We start from the raw sequence: 23,135 nt of genomic DNA on the forward strand, positions 1-23,135 counted from the left end.
TTCTCAGTTCTGTTGAGGCGAAGATCATAATGAAGGAAACTCCTAATATTATTCCATACTACTAGTTAAAGTTACCAATATCTAGCCGGGTGCGGTGGCACCAGTCTGTAATCCCAGCGGTTGGAGAGGCTAACACAGGAGACTCAAAGTACAAAGCCTGCCTCAGTAAGAGCGAGGTGCTAAACAACTCAGTGAGACCCTGTCTTTAAATAAAATACAAAATAGAGCTGGGGATGTGGCTCAGTGGCAGAGCGCCCCTGAATTCAATCCCTGGTGTCCCCCCCCCAATAAATTACAATTACAAATATCTACAAAGATTGTGTTAATTTATACATTAGTTTCATTTTATTAGTGAAAATACCTAATTAAAAGTTTTGCTTTGTTAACACAGCAAAAGCATTTGGTATTTTAAACTTTGTGTATATTAAAGGATTTATAATTACAGTCAATTCTTTGAGCAGATGTATATCACGTATTTGTGTATTTCACTGTTATATATCACAGTGGTGTGAAGCAATATACTTAAGAACTTTTTTGTATTTTTAGAGTTTCAACAAGTGTATTGAAGATGATTTTGGTTTTCCTTTTGCAACAACTAATCTCTCCAAAAATGGGGAAAACATTGATTCAGGTAGGAGCCTAGACTAACAATATATCATCTTATAGAGAATCATGTTATTATATACATTGCCAGTTGTTGAAAATATAATATAAATATTAAGTTGATGTCCTTGATATTAAACTAGAAGTAATAATTCATGTTAAAATAACATGTTGGCTTATCTAATATTAGTTGTCTCTTAACTTGCAGATCCTGCTTTACAAAAAGTTAACTTTTTGCCCATGCTTGAGCAGGTCAGTTAATCTTAAGAGTATATAGATATAATCTATTTAGGTATTGAATTGCTTATTTAAAGAAGAAAAAAACTCTTTAGTTGTTGGATTGCTAGTCTTATGTTTTTAATTGTTGTTATTTGGAAGCTCTCAAATATTTTTTTATAGGAAATATTCATTTTTTAGGTTGATAATTCTGGCAGTTTCCACTATCAGGAAGGACTAAAAGGCTCTGATTTTGAGGTTAGATTTCCCATTCTTATAAACTTTCTTATAATTGGAGTATGATTTATTATTTGTATATATATCTTTCTTTTGAAACTTTAAAGGGATTAATATTGATTAATGTTTTTACAATGTATTCTTTAAAGCTGTGTTTTGTCTTTTAAAATCTCTGAAACACAAGGATTCTGTACTTTGTTGTAAAACTTTCAGTTTTTAGGGGCAATTTCTTTTTCTTTCTTTCTTTTTTTTTTTTTTTTGGTAACTGATTTTTTTGGGTGTGGAGTGCAGTTTTTTAAACCATAGAAATCAAGACTAGAAGAGGGAAAGTGGATATAGTATGTGAAATGGCTAAGAATCAAGCCAGTATTTTACAAAATAATCTAGTAGACATAACTGATCATTTGGCTAATTTATTATATAAGGAATTTGTAGGATATGAAATACTTTTTTTTTGGGGGGGGGGATACCAGGAATTGAACTTGGGCACTTGACCACTGAGTGACATCCCAAGTGCTATTTTGTATTTTATTTAGAGACAGGGTCTCGCTGAGTTGCTTAGCACCTCACTGTTGCCGAGGCTGGCTTTGAACTCATGATCCTCCTGCCTCAGGGATTACAGGCATGTGCCACCATGTCCAGCTGACATATTGTACTTTTGATATTAGTTATAAAAATGTTCTTAAGGTGTATAGATCTCTCTCTCTCTCTTTTTTTGATGTGGGGCATTGAACCCAGAGGCACTCAACCACTGAGCCACATCCCCTGCCCTTTTTTATGTTTTTTATATATATATATATATTACCATATATACATACACACACACATTTTTTCCCCTTTCAGTGCTTTATTCACTCACATTACTCAATACAATTTAACTATAGGTTCTTTTTTATTGATATAAACAAAAATAAATGACAGTGGAATGAATTACAAGTCTTGTTTTATATATATATATATACGCACATATAAATAACACATATTCAGCACAATTTTTCATATCTCTGGTTTTATATAAAGTATGTTGACATCAATTTTGTGTCTTCATACTGTACTTTGGATAATAATGTCCATCACATTCTACCATCATTTATAACCCCATGCTCCCTCCTTTTCCCTCCCACCCCTCTGCCCTATCTAGATTTCATCTATTCCTCCCATGCTCCCCCTCCCTACCCCACTATGAGTCAGCCTCCTTATATCATAGAAAACATTTGGCATTTTTTTTTTTTTTGGACTGGCTAACTTCACTTAGTATTATCTCTCCAATGCCATCTGTTTACCTGTAAATGCCATGATTTTTAAGTTGTAGATAGACACATAATATCTTTTATTTATTTGTATGTGGTGCTGAGGATGCCTCACACATGCAAGGCATGATTTACTACTGAGCTACAGCCCCAGACCTTTTATATTTCATTTAGAGACTGGGTCTCCTTGAGTTGCCTAGGACCTCACTAAATTGCTGAGGCTGACTTTGAACTGATGATCCTCCTGTGTCAGCCTCCTGAGCTGCTGGGATTACAGGTGTGTGCCACTGTGCCTGGTTTAGATGTCTTTTAAATGAAGGAAAATTTCATGGCTTGATAAAGTACTACTGTGGTAATAGTATCACAGAATTTTAAAATACGGAACCTATTCAGATATTTTAATAACAAAAAACTATCAGGTGAAGTGGCACATGCCTATATCCCAGCTGTTCAGAAGGTTGAGGCAGAAAGTTCATAAATTATAGGCCATTTGATGAGAACCTGTCTCAATAAAAGAGCTGGGGGAGGAGCTCGCTGGAGAGCTGTCTGAGGTCCTGGGTTCAATCCCTAGTAGTATAAAAACAAAAATAACAAGAGCAGCAGCAGCAACAAAAACTTTAAAAAGCTCTAAGTGAGCAGAAATAAATGTGTTGAAGAAAATAAGATAGGGTCTAGGGGTCTGATGATCCCGGGATATAATTCCAGAGGCTGAGGCAGGAGGATTATAAATCAAGGCTAGTCTGGGCAACAGAGTGAGATCTTGTTTCAAAATAAAATGGGCTGGGAGTGTTATCTCCCCTTAGTCTACTCCCCAGGACTGGTGTGGGTGGTGGGTGGGGAAAAGCTGAGGGTGTCACTCAGTGGGAAGTGATTTGCATAGCATGCCCTATATCCTGAGTTTGAGTCCCAGCACTGCCAAAAAAAAAAAAAAAAAAAAAAACAAAAAAAACAACAACAACAACCACCACAAAAAAACCCAAACAGAAAAAGGGAGGAATGGTGGAATGAAATTTACCAAATTATGCAGTGTACATATATGAATTTACCAAAGTGAATTTCACCTTTATGTATACCTGTAAAGCACCAATTAAAAAAAACTATAAATGAATAGAAGGAAGTCCCATAGAGTAGAGGAAGGGGAGTTGGATGGGGGCGGGGAGGGAGGAGAGAGAGAGAGGAAGTATTGGCTCCTTAAGCGGAGCAAATTATGTTCCCTGCGTGTATGATTATGCTAAAATATCGTGTATAACTATAATGTAGTAATAAAAACATAAGAAAGCCCCAAACAGGAATGCCTCTGATCTTTACAATATAATGTGGATTAAAAAATTCAGAAAATCTAAGTAAAACTTTGGGCTCAATGAATTAATGTCTTCTGTTCACTATTCTTTTTCTTGGCATTATATTTTAAAATTTACATTCCTGGGGCTGGGGATGTGGCACTCAAGTGGTTGTGCGCCCTGGCATGCGCGTGGCCCTGGGTTCGATCCTCAGCACCACATACAAATAAAAATAAAGATGCTCTGTCTGCTGAAAACTAAACAATAAATATTAAAAAATTCTCTCTCAAAAAAATTTTACATTCCTTTTTTTTTCAAAAATTTTTTATTCTAATTAGTAGTATATCACAGTAGAATGCATTTTGTTTGACACATTGTATACAAATGAAGCACAACTTCTTATTCCTCTGGCTGTACAGAGTCATACCAGTAGGGTAATCATACATGTATATAGATAATATCTGTCTCATTCTATTGTCCTTCCCATCCCCACAGCCCCGCCCGTCTCCTTACTCCTCCCCTATGTATAATCCAAAGTTCCTTCATTCTTCCCTACCTGCCCCCCCCCCCCCCACTATGGATCAGCATCTTCTTATCAGAGAAAACATTTGGCCTTTGTGGTTTTTTGGGATTGGCTTATTTCACTTAGCATGATATTCTGTAGTTCCAGCCATATACCTGCAAATGCCATAATTTCATTCTTCTTTAAGGCTGAGTAATATTCCATTGTGTATATGTACCACATTTTCTTTATCCATTCATTTGTTGAAGAGTATCTAGGTTGGTTCCATAGTTTAGCTATTTTGGATTGAGCTGCTATAAACATTGATATGGCTGTGTCACTGTAGTATGCTGATTTTAAGTCCTTTGAATATAAACTGAGGAGTAGGATGACTGGGTCAAATGGTGGTTAAAATTCACATTCTTGACTTAATTCTCACACTGTTTCTATAATCAAAATGTTTCAAGGTCACTGTTAAAATTTACAGATTTCTTGTAGAGTGATTTAAGGTTTTACCTATCTAGATTCTCCCATTGATTAAAATATTTCTAACTTCTTATTTAAGCACATTTTAGTTATTTGATTTTATTTAGTAAGGTATAACTTGGTTAAGTGACAAATAACTTCAGTGAAGTAGCTAATATTGTCTTAGTAGTTTAGGAGTTAAGATAGCTTTCAGTATGCTATATTAGAGCATAAATTGAGGATCGAGTCACCATTAGAATATGGATATTTTCAATAGGCATCTGTAATTTGTTTTTATTAAAATTTTGAAAAATTAATTTTTAAAAATCTATTTTAACAGAATTCGGAGCCAATGAGCAGACTATATTCAAAACTGTATAAGGAAGCTGAAAAGATCAAAAAGTGGAAAGTGAGTGTAGAATCTGAACTGAAACAGAAAGAAAATAAATTGCAAGAAAATAGAAAGATAATTGAAGCACAGCGAAAAGCCATTCAGGAACTGCAGGTATAGTGAATTTTTAAATTATAAATATAACATAGTAAATGTTAGTACCATTGAAAATAGAGTATTATTTGAAAGTAAATTGGGTTTGTCTTGTTTTTGTGATGAGGATTTTTAAGATAGTGCTTTTTGAAGTTGGTTATAATTCAACTTTGAGAGAACAAGCTGTAACAAACATAATGCAAGTGATTAGAGAAACAACAAATTACTTTAATGACTAATTAATGACTAGTTTGTGATAGTTTTTTTTTAAAAATCCTATTGATACTGTTTTATTTGGTGTCTTTCATTATATTAGAATATAGTATTTATTTATAACCTTGAATTTAAAACTGACTTTATAGTATAAAGTTAGAAAGTTGATAAAATGCAAACAGAGCTAAAACATCACTGGAAAATGAGAGAAAATAACATGGCATTAAAATATAGTTTAATCTTTTTAAAGATTATTCAGCAAACTATTTTAGATTGATGAAAGTGAGACTCATATTCTTATGGGAAATTCATAAGTGGTGGGAAGAAATTTCCTTTTTGTATAGAAAAAAAATTATAGACTGTTGTAGCATATTTAGTAAAGAAATGCTGCTTAATGATTATACTCATATTTATTTTGCTAAGCAAAATGTGATGCACTGTTTTTCCATTTGTAAATTAGTTTGAGAATGAAAAAGTAAGTTTGAAATTAGAAGAAGAAATTCAAGAAAATAAGGATTTAATAAAAGAGTAAGTATTAATTTAATAAATTTGTTCTTTCCAAATTTTATTTTTATACTGAATTTATCATTAAAATAGTTTTCAAAATATTTTGAGCACTTTCTTTTTTAAAAAAATTTTAAATATATTTTTTTAGTTATAGATGGACACAATGCCTCACACATGTGAGGCAATTGCTCTACCACTGATCCATAACCCCAGCTTCTATTTTGAGCACTTTCTATATGTTATGTAGCATTAATTTATAGCCAGGCATGGTGTGGTGCACACCTGTAATCCCAGGTTGAGGACGGGAGTTTGCAAGTTCGAGGCCAGCTTCAGCAATTAGGCCACCTAAGCAACTCAGTGAGTCCCTTTTTCAAAATTAAAAATTGAAAGGGGCTAGCGATATGGCTCTGTGATAAAGCACCCCTGGGTTCAATCCCTAGTACCAGAAAAGAAAAAAAATATATATAAGTAGAACTCTACCTTAAAGTGCTGTGAAAAAAGGAAGATGTAACCATTCTGCATTCTTGCATTTGGTAAACTGTGGTCACTGACTGACTTTCAGTTTTTAAAATGTCAAGCATCAGAAGAGTCATTACTTGAGGTCAGAAAAGTTGTATTTCTATGGATATTATCTAGTTTTCTGTAGACTAGGGCTCAACTTAGTTCCAAGCTGATCCTCACTGTCAAATTCCTGTTTTTGCCAGTGTAACAATTCATTCCTACAGAAAAGTTATAGATGGAAAAATTAAATTTTACTTCTTTGTCTGTTGGTAACTCCTAAAAGACAGCTAGAAATCTTTGTTATTCATGTAATGAATGCCTAGTCAGAAAGTTACCTCATTTTTTGTTTTGAAGATTAGACATCTAGAGCATTTTGGAGGTAATTAGTAAATGAAAAGTCTTAACACATCATTTCTCTCTATCTGGAACTTTTTCTTGAAGGTTTATAGATAACAACTTGGGTAGAAACTTGTTAGAGTTATCACTTTTACTTAAAGGGAAGCAGTTACTGAATTATCTTTGCTAATATTATAGTCACTCAACTTTTTCTTCATATATATGTGATGCATGATACATGATATGTATATATATAAAATACAATGTTTTAAAATTTCTTTAAAATTAAAATATTGAAACAGAATGTTTCATAATTTTCAACATGGGATTTTGCTTTGAGATTGGATTACACCTGGTCAAACTTGTTCATTTGTTTCAGGAATAATGCTACCAGGCATTTATGTAATCTACTTAAAGAAACCTGTGCTAGATCTGCAGAGAAGACAAAGAAATGTAAATATCTTGTTTTATGTGACTTTATCCACTTATTGAATAATTGAGGCAGAGAAGAAATTATCTTTTCACCTTTTTGGAACTAATTTTAATTCAAATAAGTTTTATGTGCCTCATACCATTTCTTTGTGTAAGTAGCAACTACATTCTCAGTTATTATTTAATTCAAAGTTTTTTGAAAGTTCACGACTTTTTTCAAAAGGTAACATTTGGCAAATACTTGGCATTTATAGTTAATCTATATTTCATTTAGTGTGATTTTTAGATTAACTTTCTCTTTTGTCTGGAATAACCACAAAATTGAATCAAGAACAAGACATAGCCATGTCCATCAGAGAAAATACTGCTGGAGGGCATGCACTATAACAACGTGAGACAAAAATGGAGTTCATATATGTTAGTCCCATAAAATAATAATGGACCTTAAAAAGTCCTGTAAACTAAGATGTAGCCTTTGTAATATTGTAGTGCAACACATTATTTGTGTTTGTAGTGATGCTGGTTTAAGTAAATCTACTGCACTGCTTGTTGTATAAAAGTATGGCACATTAAAATTATGTTCAATATGTAATACTTTATAGTGATAATAAATGTACAAGTGGTTTATGCATGTTCTGTAATATCTTTAATCATTATTTTGAAGTGTATTCCTACACATAAAAAAAAGTTAACTGTAAAACAGCCTCAAGTGGGTCCTTCAGAAGGTATTCCAGAAGACTTACTATCACAAGAGTTGATAGGCCTATATGTGTTATTGCTTCTGAAGACTTTCCACGGGGACAAGATGTGGAGGTGGAATCCTATATAGGTCTAGGCTTATGTGTATGTTCATCTTAGTTTTTAACAGAAGTTTAAAAAGTAAAAAATCTAAAATGGAAGATATTTTATAGAATAAGAATAGGAGGAAAATATATTTTTGTACAGTTGGACAGCATATTTTTGTTTTAAGCTAAGTGGTATTACAAGAGTCTAAAAGTTAAGAAAATTAAAAGTTTATGAAGTAAATTAAAAGTTTATGAAGTAAAAAAGTTATAGTAAGTTCATTATTGAAGAAAGAATTCTTAAAATAAATTTAGTGTAGCCTGTGTACAGTGTAGTATTTTTAAAGTATTATGCAGTATTATGCACTAATATCACAAAAATAGGAATCGAGAACAGGACAGCAAATAGAAAACATAATATAATAGATAATAATTCATCTTTATCAATATATCACTTTGAATGATGACGGTCTAAATGATAAAAGATAAATGTGGTCAGAATGGACAAAAAATAAGACCCAACTATATATTGTCTGTAAAATAGTCTTTCTAGATATAAAGACATATATACATTAAAAGTAAATGGGTAGAGAAAGATATATTAACACTAATAAAAAGTAAGGAGGGGCTGGGGATGTGGCTCAAGCGGTAGCGCACTCGCCTGGCATGCGTGCGGCCCGGGTTCGATCCTCAGCACCACATACAAAGGTGTTTTGGTCGCCGAGAACTAAAAAATAAATATTAAAAAATTCTCTCCCCCCCCCACTCTCTCTCTCTCTTTAAAAAAAAAAAAGTAAGGAGTAGCTGTATTGATTTAGAATATAACAAAAAATTGCTGCTGGTTGTGGTGGCGCATACATGTAATCCCAGTGATTTGGAAGGTTAAGGCAGGAGGATGGCAAGTTCAAAGCTGGTTTTAGCAACTTAGTGAGGCCCTAAGCAACTTAGTGAGACCCTGTCTCAAAATAAAAAACAAAGAGAGTTGGGAATGTGGCTCAGTGGTTAAGTCCCTGGGTTCAATCCCCAGTACCAAAAAAAAAAAAAAAAAAAAAAATTGCTAAACATTCAACTAGTAAAATGTGACTTTTCTAAGTCTCAGATTATTATTCTCTAGCAAGCAATCAAAGATAAGATGAATGGTGAAGTATACAATAAAATATGTATTAACAGACCACAGAAATAGACCTTCTATAGTATAGTGTAACTCCAGAGTTTCTTGCTTGAATTTTTGGCTGAATATTTGGTGTTAAAGTCATTATTATTGTCCTTATTATTTCTCCTGGTGCTATGGATTGAACCCAGGGCGAGTCTTTCCCTTTAGATCACTGCTGCTGTATAGGGAAGAGATTGACTTTTGTTTTCTTACAAACTTGATGTAATTGTTCATTTTGGGAGTTGTTTTTTTGTGTCTTAAATTTTCTGCATAGAAAATCATGTGTGTGAACAAGAAAGTTTGATTTCTTCCTTTCTAATCATGTCCCTTTTATTTCCTTTTCTGGTTTTATTGAATTAACTAGAACTTTTATTAAGTGTTAAAGTGATGAAAGGAGACATCCTTTCTCTTTCCTTATCTTAGAGAGAAAGTTTCTAGTTTCTTACTTGTGAAGATTGTTGTTTTTGGTTTTTCTTCCCCAGTCTTTTTTTCTCTTTGCTTTCCATTTTGGAAATTTTTGTTGAACTACATCTTCAAGCTCAGAAATTATTTTCTTAGCTATGTTTAGTGTACTTTATTTCTATTTCTATTCTTGATAGGTAGCATTTTGATTTGGTTCTTACTTAGTTTCCAGCTCTACTTATATTGCCTATCTGTTTATTTTATTTTATTTATTTTATTTTTTTTTGTTGTGCTGGGGATTGAACCCAGTATTGCCAAAGGCTGAAGACCAGATTTGAGCCCCATGCCTTATAAGTCTAATTAACAAAGAGGGAAACAGTGGTGAAGCAAGAAATCAATTTAGGGAAGGTATTGGGAATGAGATTGATCAAATTTTGTGCATGTATGAAGATGGCATACTGAATCCCACTATTATGCGTAAATTATAATATAAAAAAGAGATGAATTTATTCTTGGTTTAACCAAAACTTAGAAGATAACAGCCTAGAAATATTTCCTATATGGACAATAGCTTTAGGATAATATAGAGGAAAAGACAAAGAGGAGAATCCAATGGTATGCATATGTATGTTCTGTCAGTTTGTGTAAGCCCTGACTTAGAGCTGCCAGGGCTTAGGGGTGGGGGTGGTTTCTACTCACAGCCCAAGATGGAGCTGGGAAACAAAAAGCACTTTAAATCATACAGATTGGGAGAACTGGGTGTTTCTTTTACGTCTTTCAATTTTAAAGGATCTCTTGTTACAGGGGAGCCTAGGAAAAGCTCTCTACCACTGATCTATTCTCCCACTTCTCTGCCTCTCTATTCTTGCACATCTACTTTATCTACTCAAGTCCATAGCATAGTAGTTGGAGTTGTTTTAAATTCCTCCTTTGATAATTCTAATATCTCTTCCCTATCTGACTCTTGTTTGGTCTGATGCTTGCTCTGTCTTATTGTAATGTATTTTTTGCCTTTTATTATGCCTTGTAACTTTTTTAAATAGCTGGGCAAGAAACTGTTGTAAATAGGCCTCAGTAATGTTGTGGTAAAGTGTAATGAGAGGGGAAGTGTTCTATAGACCTATGGTTAGGTTCAGTCTTTTAGCAAACCTTTTCCTATGGATTGTGAACTTGGCAAGTACTTCTCAGTCTCTTTTAGGTGGGACAAAATGGCTTGGGTTGGCTGGAGTTTGTCATTTCCCTTTTTCTAAACAGAAAGCTAGATGGGGATGGAGTTGGATATTTTTCTTCCTCCATGTGGAAATCTATAACTGGCTAGAATTGGTTCCCTCCCTTCCCCTTAGGCCATTTAGACTCTGATAAAATCCCAGCTGATTTTGCCCTGATAAAATAGTTTCTCTCAAAGACAGGCCCTATAAAGAACAAGATGCATTAACATTTCCAATGGTTTCTTTTTCCCTCCTCATGTTAATGCACAAGAGGATGTTTGCTGTGAGAATCAGGTAGAGCTTTAGGAGGTAAATGTCACAAGTGTTGGAACCCCTCCCTCTTAGGTCCCCCTGCAGTTTTCATCTCTCAAACTGTCCACCCTGTTTCTAGCCGTCTGTCAATTGCAATTCATGTTTTCTTAGGCTGGTTGTGGTTCCCACAGAGTTTTCTGTTCTGGATTTCTATCCTGGTTAAGTTGTGATTTGTTCTAAATGGGCCTTTCTCTAATATTAAGGGCAGTAGGTTGCTCTGTGACTTCACTTTCCTTTCAGTCTTTTTTGGCTTTCAATGCTATTTCAAAGGACTCAGAACTGAATTAGATATCCCAGTGCCCTTCATGAACAAAGAATTTTAAGTATTTTAATGTTTTTTTTGAGATATTGTAAGAATTTTTGACATCATTAAGTGTTTTAAAATTAAATTCTGAAAATTTTATATTAATAATAGATGAATATGAACGGGAAGAAACCAGGCAAGTTTATATGGATCTAAATAATAACATTGAGGTAAGTATTAGTGAAAATCTGAATATTTTAAAAAGAATAATTTCTAAGCAATGTAGAGTGATAGCTATAAAGATTATAGCTATAAAGATTATAAAAGAATAATTTCTAAGCAATGTAGAGTGATAGCTAGAATAATCTTTTGGCTCAAACGATTATTACTTATTTTGTTGATGTATGATCGAATCACAATAAAATTCCCAAGATCTTATGAGTACTAATGTTTTGTTATGTAGTAGCTTTCTGATTTACATACTAGTTACACTATTCAATGAAATATATCAAATGTTCATTAACTCTTAAGTCAGAGATCAGCACATTTTGACACATCCATTAATTTGAAAACATATGAAGTATTATTAATCTGTGTCTGACTTCTGTGTGCCTTTGTTGTCTCATCTTCTATCATTCACTATTTTGATTTCCTGCTGTAGTCTTTTTATTTTTCCCTCTTTTCCCCTCTATTAAGTAAAAGGGATTAAGTTGTACTGGTTAGTGGTCAGGACATTGCAGAACATATCCATGCTCAAATTGTCTATATTAAGGCTAGCCATGAGAGACATTCTGGGGAACCCATGCTTCTAGTTTGGCCTGATGCTATGTATGATGTAGGGGAAAAAACCCTAGTATTTAAGAAAACAATTTTTTTGTACTGTGAATTCAACCTAGGGGTGCTTAACCCCTGAACCATGTTCTCAGGCCTCTTTATTTTTTTATTTTGAGATAAGGTCTTGCTAAGTTTTTTAGGATTTCACTAAATTGCCGAGACTGGCCTCGAACTTGCAGTCCTTCTGCCTCAACACCCTCCCGCCCCCAGTTGTTGGGATTACAGGCATGCACCTCCATGCTTGACCAACCTAACTTCCTTCCTTCCTCTTTTCAGTGTTTGTAACAATTTTATTTATAATAACCCCAACTGGAAAAAAACCAAAACCCCTCAGTAAATTAATAATTAGGAAAACTGATACATCAAGGAACTACCAAAACATGCTACAACTTGAATGGATCACAAGGACATTACGCTGAGTGAGACAAGCCAATCTCCAGAGGTCATCTGTTATGATTCCATTTATATGATAATCTCAAAATAACAAAATTATAGAGATGGAGAGCAGTTAGGTAGTTGTCAGGAGTTAGGTATGGTTTCTAGGGTGTTTCTCAGCATTGCTGAGCACTTTCTGATTTTGTCTCTTTGAATTTGTTCCCTCTGTGTAGAACTTTTGTGTCCAATATCTTATGTACACTTGTAAACTATATTCTGTTTTTTTTGTTTTCCTGACCTTACTATTAATCTAAAAGTCTAAAAGTCTTCATTCAATTATTCTGTGTCTCCTCATCTCATTTAACTTTTCTGAAGAGCATTTAAAACTACATGACATTTATTTGAATCCATACATGTATGTTCGTGTGTGTGTGCGCGTCATCAATTCCAGTAGGGTAGAGAGTTTGTCTTATATCCCAAGTGCCTAAAATAGTTACTGGCCCATACTAGGCACTCAATAAATATTTAATGAATGAATGAATCTGATTTTATAAAGCAAGATTTATTGAATGTTGTGTGAGCACATTCTATCAGGCGATTCTTATAGAGGACTCACTTAAGTGGGGAAGAGAGAAATTAAATAGGCATAAACAAGTATAAAATTACTGATTTTGCGAAGTATTATTAAGTGAATGAATATAATGCCAACAAAATTTTGCTGCTGTTTTGTATTATCTAACATGTCTCCATGCTTTTAGGCATCTGGGAAGCTAACAATATAAGCTTTCCTAATACATGTTAGTAAGTTATTTCATCATTTTAATTATAGGGCTTTCATTATTCAAAGTTGTGTGGTTTTATATTCAATGATTACATGTTAAAATTTTATTAATATTTTCAAAGTTTGAAGAAAGGTTTTTCAAAAGTCTGATTCTCAAAAGTTAAACTTTATCTTCCAGAAAATGATAATAGCTTTTGAGGAACTTCGTGTTCAAGCTGAGAATTCCAGACTGGAAATGCATTTTAAGTGTAGGAATCCTATGTTACTCTTCTGCTATTTGTAGTTTTATTAGTTTTTGTTTACATGTTAATCTGTTTAGTTTGAATCCCTCAACTATTTTACATTTTGTATTGTCTTTGTTTTTTGTAAGCCCCTCAAAATCTTGTGGGATATGACAGGGAAGTAATGTATGTTAAAAATGTTATTTTTGTTTTAAAACTACATTTTTTGCCTGGGTGTGGTAGCACATGCCTGTAATCCCAGCTACTGGGGAATCTGTGTAAGGAGAATTATAAGTTTGAGGCCAGCTTGAGAAACTTAGTGAGACCCTGTCTCCAAGAAAAATAAACAAAAGGCTGGAGGTATAGCTCAGTATTTGAACATTAATCTTGTTCAAGGTTCTGGGTTCAGTCCCCAGTACCATACATACATATATACATACATACGTACATACTGCCTAATACATATATACAAACTGTGTTTTACATGAAATTAAACTTATTATGGTTTGTATTTTTATAAGTATAGTTTGGTCTTTTATATTTCTTGGTAAATTATACATCTAAAAATAATTATATCTAAAACTTTTTATATTATAAAAAAGATATATATACATGCTACTATAAGAATTTAAAATTTTTAAGTTATAATTTGCTATTAAATTCACTTTTACTAAACAAAGCAGGAAGAAAATAGCAGCTTTAACTCTTTGAAATTTTTGGAGTTTAATATAATTTGAGATAAGGAAGTGAAATTATCTTTCAGTTGGTTTGTAATGTAAAAGTTCAATACAATTATGTTAAGACATTGCACATATTTATTTTATTTTTAAGTAAAGGAAGATTATGAAAAAATCCAGCACCTTGAAGATGAATATAAGAAAGAAGTAAATGACAAGGAAAATCAGGTTTTTTTTTAAAGCCAACTCTATATTCTTTTTGAAAAATTAATTAAAATTTTTTTCTGCCAACACAATATTTATACATATTAATAAAGTACATTGTGATATTTTAATTCATATATATTGGGTAGGGATTAATGCAGAGTAATTAGCATATTAATCACCTAGACTTTTATCATTTCTTTATGGTGGGTACATTTAAATTTCAAGTATTCTGAAATATATAATGCTATATTCTTTGTAAAATTTGTTACTTCATAAAATCTTAACGAGATATTTTTGTTTGCTGGCTACATGATAAATTTCTGAGAGAATTTATTATATGTATCTAAATATTTACTCTTTTGCTTAGTCAGTTTATTTTTTATTGACTTAAATATGTACTCACTGAATGCTTGGTTTTTTATAATGAATCTTATACAATATTTACATTGGTTTACATTGCTACAAAAATATAAGAAATTTTGTTCAGATTAAAAAAACCTAATAAAATGTAAAGATTATCATTGACTATGCAACTCACATTTTACAGTTTATTTTGAAACTTCCTATCCATGACACCAATGAAAAGAAACTAAAACATTCTGTTGCTTTTTTCTATTAATATCATATAGTGGAAGACTTGAAAATGGTAAGTCTATACCCTTTGACATTTGTAAGAATGTCAGTTTCAGATTATCATTTTGCCACATATATATTTAAGCCTTATTCATACATATCACATTCAAGCCTTCTGCTTCGGAGATAAAAAGAGATACATAAAAAGGAATCTTATTTCCAACTATTTTTTTAGTTTTTCTCCTCTTATTTGACATAAAATATTACAGTTAAGGATATATGCTTAAATAATAAAATTAAAGTATAGAAAGATAACTTAAAAGAGTTTTAAATTGTGGTTAAATGATAGTATTTTTTTTGTTTAGATATTTTGAAAGAGTTGTTAGCAATTGTATTTTATCTTTATTTTTAAATCAGATTTCCTAAAGAAGGAAATCTTTTTAAAAGTTAAAATAATGCAACTGGGAGCAGCGGTGAATGGCCGTAATCCCAGTGGCTCAGGAAGCTGAGGTGTTGGATCAAGGCACTAAGCAACTCAGTGACACCCTGTCTCTAAATAAAATACAAAATGGGGCTGGGGATGTGGATCAGTGGCCTAGTGCCCCTGAGTTCAAGCCCAAGTGCCCCCCGCCAAAAAGTTAAAATAATGCTTATTATGAAAAGCACAGAAACAGAGTATAATGCTAAAAAAGCTTTTTGGTGTTCTTGAGATATGTATAGTGCTTCCAGATTGTTAGACTTCTTTGTAAATTGATTGGGTGATCAGCCAATGTCCTATTCACCCTGATGCCCTGCCCCCATCCTGAAATGGGAATCCTAAATATTATTTGTAAGATTTTTTTTTTGTGGCTTTCTAAATTCCTTCTTGGGGGGGATATAAACTTGGCTGATGCCATATGTTAGGCACACACTCTTCCTCTGAGCTACATCCTCCAACTCCGATTTTTTAAAATTGATATGCTTGTCTTCCTTTGCAAAGATGGAGTAGGGTCAGTTCTCTGACTACAGTAGATGTCAAGTAGTGGAGTCCTGGGTAGGAGGGTTGACTGAACCTAGAGAGGACTTATTACTCTTTACAGACTTCAGTTTCCTTTTACTTAGACTCTTGTTTTATACTCACCTATACAGTGTCTGTTACCTCTAATTCTTGAAACATTATGGCATTCTTTGAGGTGAGTTATTTTGCTTCTCATTAATACTTTTCTATGCAGTCTCTTTAGTTTGACATTACTTCTCTGAGCTAGGTCCATTCCATCCAGCTGCTTGTTTTTTTTTTTTTAAATATGTTGTGGCTTATGAACTTTATGGACTCATGTGGTTTCATAAATGATTAAATCTGTTTTTCTTGTTTTCCCAGTTAATTTTTGGGTGATTTGGAGGTGAAAAAAGGGGAGAGAAGGTCTTTTTGTCATCTTGGATCTTGAAGTCTTCAACTTATTTTTAGAGGTTTAATTCTGACCTTTTCTTCACATCAATGCTATACTCTTTTAACCATCTGAATATTTTCAGTTATGTGAATAAAGCACGATCTCTCCATCCTTTGTGTTCAGCCTAGAATACTCATTTCCCAATGTTTGCGTGATTCATTGCTACATGTCTATCATTTCAAGCCCTTTTGAGAATAAATTTTTGATTACTTTCTCCAAGACTGATTTAAGTGTTCATGATTCCTATAACACTTTCATCTTATTACTAGTGTAGTTGTCTCCCAATCTAGGCTCTGAGTTCCTTGAAGATGACTTTCCTAATATTCATATATGCAATACTTATGGTTTCTGGTGCTCAATACTATTGAATGAACAAATCAGTACACTCTATTATTCCATCTTCTCAGTAATAACTTGAAATGCATAGTATAACATTGGGTATCTTGTGCTAGCTTATTCATTAATTTTAATAAACCTAATAAAAATAAATGTTTATTATGCAAGCATGTATGAAATACTCAGTACATACAGTCATCTAAAGTATGTAGAGAAGTATATAAAGCAATTACAGGAGATAAGGGCTTAGGTGCCACATTTAACTTTTTATATCTATAATTTTTTATATCTATAACTTAAAAAAATCTATTCTAAATCTGTTATACATGACATGAATGCTTCTCAATTCATAGTACACCTAGAGCACAGTTTTTCATGTCTCTGGTTGTACTCAAAGTAGAGTTATACCATTTGTGTCTTTATACATGTACATAAGGTATTGATGTTCATAATGCTTTAAAAAATATTTCATTTTAGTTATCGCTACTACTGATCCAAAGTGCTGAGAAAGAAGATAAAATGAAAGATTTGACATTTCTGCTAGAGGAATCCAGAGAAAAAATTAATCAATTGGAGGAAAAGACAAGTAAGAATTTACATAATATGTCAATGTGTCATATGTATTCCTTGTTATGATCAAAATTTTGACTTTATTTACAAGTTTGTTGTAGTTATTTTCTGGTGCTGTAATTCCAGGTTGGAACAGTTGTCATAATAGAATCACTTGGGGAGTGTTTTCAAAGTAAAACTTTTCCCTTTTCTATGCTTTTAACCTACCCCAAAGTTTCAACTTTGTGTTCCAAAAAGATAGGGATCTGTGTCTTTTTTGTTCACTGATGGATTTCAAGTGCTTAGAACAGGATCCAAAACATATGAAGTACTCATAAATTATAAATGAATGAATTCCATGGGAGTAATATGGAGGAAGCTATTTTTCCCAGAGGAAGACATTTGGGAAAGCATTACAGAAAAGTTATTGAACCATAACATAGATGATTTTTTTTTATATTTATTTTTTAGTTTTCGGCGGACACAACATCTTTGTTTGTATGTGGTGCTGAGGATCGAACCTGGACCGCATGCATGCCAGGCGAGCGCGCTACCACTTGAGCCACATCCCCATCCCTCATAGATGATTAATAGTTCAGTAAATAGACAGTACTTGGAGGAGACATTGTAGGCAGAAGAAATGGCTTGTGCAAGTATGAAAGGGTATTTTGATAAATTACAGGTGTGACTACATCTTAGAGAACTCAGATGAGACTGTAAAAGAAATGTTGGATCCATTTATGAAGAACTTTCTATGTGATGGCATATATAGAGAATATTATTGAATAGTTTTCAAACTTGTTCACATGGCAGGACATTTGGAAGGCATAGTATAGTTTACGAGACACCATGTATCTTCCAAAACATTATAGGGACCTGTGGCATTTATTTTTTTATTCTTCAAAACATTATCTCTTCTTTACATGGCAGATAATTATTTCTTCGAGCCTGTGCTTACCAATTTTATCTTATTGTCATTACTGTATCTATTCTGTAGATATATTGAAATTAACTTTTTGCTACATTTTGTGATCTTGTCTCATCCACATTTTTGACTACTTCCTTTACCCAAAATGAACTTTCTACTTCAAATGTGTTGGCTCACTTGTAGTGAACACTTCTTCATTCTTCATTGTGTGTGTATGTGTGTGTGTGTTTGTGTGTTTATGGTGGTAGGGATTGAACCCAGGGCCTTGTGCATGTGAGGCAAGCACTCTACCAACTGAGCTATGACCCCAGCTCTCTTCAGATGTTTTAAGCATTATCCTCAGTCTCCTATGACTAAGAGTCTTGAGGACAGAGACTGGGTCTCTTTAAATATCTTAAGTGTAACTCTAGTGCCCGACATTTTGCTTTGCACATAATAGAAGATTAATAGATGTTTGAACACATGAGTTGATACTTAATCCTATATAAACTGGAAACAGTCTTAGTCATGAATAACTATAATTCTGTGTGATTCTGTAAACTTATAACCACTGAAATATATTCATTTAAATCACTTTTATTTATTTCCCAAATGTATAAATCTTCCAGATGTGTTTCCATTTCTTTGTTTCAGTTTGGTTATTTTCTAATGACCTGTCTTCTAATCTTGCTTTTGCTATATTTAATTTATTCCAAATTTATTTTCTGAATGCTTAACTTTAATCATATATTTTTCTTTCTAAATTTCTACTTGATTCTTTTAAAGATTCCAATGCTTTGATTAAATTCTCTTTTAGAGAGAGAGAGAGAGAGAGAAAGATAGTTTTAATGTTTATTTTTAATTTTTTTTTGGCAGACACAACATCTTTATTTGTATGTGGTGCTGAGGATTGATGCCAGGCGAGTGTGGTACTGCTTGAGCCACATCCCCAGCCCTAAATTCTCTTCTTTAAAAAATCATATTTTTTATCCTTTTGAAAATATTAACCATCAATATTTTATTTATAGTCTCCATTACTTCTATATCTGGTCTATTTTATTGTTGTTTTTAAAACTGGCAAAATAGCATAAAATCTGCCATCTTAAACCTTTTTAAGTACACATTTAAATGGTATTAAATATATTTACATTGTTGTACAACCATCACCACCATCCATCTTTAACTATTTTTTATTTTGCAAAAATGGAAATTAAATATTAGCTCTCCATTGCCTTCTTCCCCAGCCCCATGGCAACCAACTTGTCCGTCTTTCCTCTCTTCCTCTCATTTTCTCTTGCTCCCTTTGTTCCTTTTTCCTTTGCTTCCTTTCTTTTGCTGTTTTGTCATTTGACTTGACTTTGGTGTACTCAGTTGACTTTTTATGGAATTTTACCCATTGTATTGTAATAAGAAAAGAGAGATTTCAGACAATGATGTCTTTTCTCTGGGAAAATCTTGCCCATTCTACATAGTATCTAAAGTTTATGTTTTCTCAATATATTATTGATTTTTATCAAATGCTTTTTGGAGCATATATTGAGATTTTAATATGATTTTTTTGCCTTTATTTGCAATTATTTTCTAATGTTATTTTTTAATGTTAAACAACTTCTTATCCCTGGCTATAAACTTAATTTTATTAATACTTTATTTTATTAATATATACTTAATTTTACTTATATATTAATATATACTTAATATATATTAAGTATAATACATATTAATTATATATGTTTAATATATAATATATTATTAATATATATTAATATATACTTATATATTATTTACTTATATTAATATATACTTAATTTTATTAATACTTTGTTTCACTTGGTTTTACATAATATGTATTTAAGTTTTTGTTTAGGAGTCTTGTACCCATGTTCATAAGTTAGATGGTTTCTAATTTTTCTTTCTCATATTTTGTCATATTTTGGTATTTAATATATATTAGCCTCAATAAATGAGTTTGGAATTATTTTTTTATTTTGCATATTTTTGAAAGAGGTTAACAATGATGTATTACTTCTTTCCTAAAGATTTGCTAAACTCCAGTGATTTTAATCTGATCCCAGGCTTATTATTGCTATTTATTAATTTTTGGAGGGTGTTATTACTTTTTTAAAAATTTCATTCTTCTAATGAATGGGACTTTATAAGTTTTCTGGTTTTTTTTTTTTTGGTAATCAGTTTTGTTTAGTTTATTTTTATTTCCTAGGGTTTTGGGATTTTCCTCTATTTTCTGTATTTCAGGCATAGATTTGTTTTGGTCTGCCTCTATGCATTTTTGAAAGTAGCAAGTTAAAATCTTACGTGCTTATTGATTTTTAAATATATTCTGGTATTTCTATAAACTTGCATTTATTTAGAGGTTACCTTATTAGATGCATTCAGATTTTAGAATGTTATACATCCTTGGTAAAGTGAAGTTTTTATCATTATAAAAGGATTCTTTTTTAAAAAATATTTTTTTAGTTGTCAATGTAACTTTATTTTTTAATTTGTATGTGGTGCCAAGAATCAACCCAGTGCCTCACACATGCTAGGCAAGTGCTGTACCATTGAGCCACAATCCCAGCCCTATAAAAGGATTCTTATTTGTCTTAGTAATACTATTTGTCATAAAGGAATTGTTTTCTAATCTAATATAGCTTTGTGTACATTTTATTCCTGGCTTATTACTCTGGGATAAATATCCAGGAGTATAATTGCTAGTTATATGGTAGTTACATGGTTATTTAACTTTCTCAGAGTGGCTTTACCATTTGTATTCATACTAACTATGTATATAATCCATTTCTACCATTTTATATTCATACTAACTATGTATATCATCCATTTCTATATATCTGCTCAAGAATTTGTTGTCACTATTTAGTTATTCTGATAATTATGTAGAGGTATTTGGTGATTTTAATTTGCATTTTCCTGATTGATGATGGTGAAGATCTTTTCAGTACTTATATTTATCTGTATATATTCTTTTGTGGAATGTACTTCTGTGGCTTTTGCTGATTTTCTTATTGGAGTGTTTCCTTTTTAAATGTTGATTTCATTAGTTCTTATATAGTCTAGATATTAGTCCTTCATCAGAAATTTAATTTGCATGTATCTTCTTCAAGTCAACAGCCTGCCTTTTTTCCACTCAACAACATCTTTTGTAAAGCAAACTTAAAATTTTTATTTAACAGCTAGTCTTTTTATAAACTGTTCATTTAGTGTAAGAACTCTTTGTCTAGCTCTAAAACTGAAGATTTTTTTTCTATATTTTCTCCACACACACAAAAGTATCTTTTTCTCTAGTACTAGGGATTGAACCCAGGGCTTTGCTCATGCTAGACATTTTCTGGCCATGCTCTACTACTGAGTTGCGTCCTCAGCTCTTTTTATTTTGAATCAGGGTCTTGTTAAGTTGCTGATCTTTCTGCCTCAGCCTCCAAAGTTGCTGGGATTATAGGCATGTGCATTGTCTTAATTACTGTAGCTGTATAGAAAACCTTAATATCAGATAAAAATTTCTCCCACTTTGTTATTCTTCATGAAGACGGTGTTATGTATTCTAGGGTGTATGCCCAGTCATGTAAATTTTAGAATGAACTAGTCTATTTCTACAAAAATCCTTTGTAGAATTTTCATAGGAATTATGTTAAAGCTGTATATCAGTGCAGGAAGAATTGATCTTTTTTGCTCTGTCATCAAATCCAAGAGCATAGTATTTCTCTATTTTCATCTTATTTGACTTCATTAATGATAATTTTGTGGTTTTCAACACAGTTCTATACTTGTCAAGTGTATACCTAATTATTTAATTTTTTGAATTAATATAAGTAGTATTATGCTCTTAATTTTGTTTTTCTTATGTTCATATTTTAGTATATAGAAAAGCAATTGATTTTGGTGTGTTTTTATTTATCCTTTAATCTTGCTAAAACTCTATTCATTCTAGAATTTTTTTTAATTCTCTGGGATTTTTTATGTGGATCATCATGTCATGAGGAAATAAATTGCTTAATCCCTTAACCCGCCCCCCACTTTTCTTTATTTTCTTACCTTATTGCAATGGTTAGAACTTCCCACACCATTTTGAATAAGAATTCTGAAAGTCAACATCCTTGTCTTGTCTCTTGATATTTTAGGGAAAAAGCATTTAGGTTTCCTCCATTAATTACAAGGCTAGCTGTAGCTTTATTTTTATTTTTTTGATAAAACTGTTTATCAAATTGAGCTAACTCTGGTGCTATAGTTTGGATGTTGAGTATTCACTAAACTGTGTATTAAAGGCTTTGTCACAAGTGCGGTATTATTGAGAGAGATGGTGAGACATTTAGGAGGAAGGGCCTATTGAGAGATCTTTAGTTCATTGAGGGGACCCCAGCCTCCTCTTCTTTGCCTCTTGCTTCCTGGCCATGAGGTGAGCAGTTTGCTCCATCAGGCACTTCTTACTGTTGCCATCCAGTATGCCCAAGCTGTGGGTCTGACCAATTTTGGACTACTGCATCCAGTACCTTTTCTCTTTTTAAGTTAATTATCCCAGATATTTCATTATAGTGACACAAAGCTGACAACAAGTGTGTGCCAAGTGTGTTCCTCACTTATTAAAATTTTTTATTGTGAATTGGTGTTGAATTTTATCCCGTGCTTTTTCTGAATTGATAGATATTCTAATGAATTTTTCTTTTTTAGTCTGTTAGTGCGGTCTATTATGGTTTTGAATACTGAACCAATCTTGTGTCTTTGGAGCAAACCCCATTTTGTCATGGTATAAAATTGTTATTTATATAAGTGTGGAATTTGATAAGCTAACATTCTAGTAAGAATTTTTACATTTATATTAATGAAGGATTTTAGTCTATAGTTTACTTTTTTTGTACTTTTCTGTCTGGTTTTAGTATCAGGGTAATACTAACTTCATAAAATAAATTGGCAAATATTTCCTCTTCTGTTTTCTTACAGAGATTGTATAAAATTGGTGTTAATTCTTACAAAATTCATGTTAATTCTTTACACATTTTGGAATAATTCTTCATATAACTGGCCTAGATATTTCTTTTTTGGAAAATTTATAATTATAAATTCAATAATTTGCATTAATAGTTATAAAACTCTTAAAATTATATGCTT

General features: G+C 32.3%; 1 protein-coding gene across 4 annotated transcripts in view; it reads left to right on the forward strand.

The window, feature by feature from the left end:
- The window catches only part of Sycp1 (synaptonemal complex protein 1), a 127,323-nt gene that overhangs the window by 1,265 nt on the left and 102,923 nt on the right, over positions 1–23,135 (forward strand). For 3 of the 4 annotated variants that reach the window (XM_078027064.1, XM_013362682.4, XM_040287345.2), the window contains exons 3-12: positions 547–631; positions 812–855; positions 1,021–1,077; positions 4,894–5,058; positions 5,711–5,778; positions 6,974–7,047; positions 11,299–11,357; positions 13,296–13,365; positions 14,170–14,243; positions 17,036–17,144. In XM_078027064.1, the coding sequence (XP_077883190.1) occupies positions 547–631; positions 812–855; positions 1,021–1,077; positions 4,894–5,058; positions 5,711–5,778; positions 6,974–7,047; positions 11,299–11,357; positions 13,296–13,365; positions 14,170–14,243; positions 17,036–17,144 (805 nt within the window). The remainder of the gene's footprint in view (positions 1–546; positions 632–811; positions 856–1,020; positions 1,078–4,893; positions 5,059–5,710; positions 5,779–6,973; positions 7,048–11,298; positions 11,358–13,295; positions 13,366–14,169; positions 14,244–17,035; positions 17,145–23,135) is intronic. The other variant, XM_040287346.2, reaches the window with a different exon arrangement.

Source organism: Ictidomys tridecemlineatus, chromosome 11, assembly GCF_052094955.1.
Source record: "Ictidomys tridecemlineatus isolate mIctTri1 chromosome 11, mIctTri1.hap1, whole genome shotgun sequence".
Lineage (NCBI taxonomy): Eukaryota > Metazoa > Chordata > Mammalia > Rodentia > Sciuridae > Ictidomys > Ictidomys tridecemlineatus.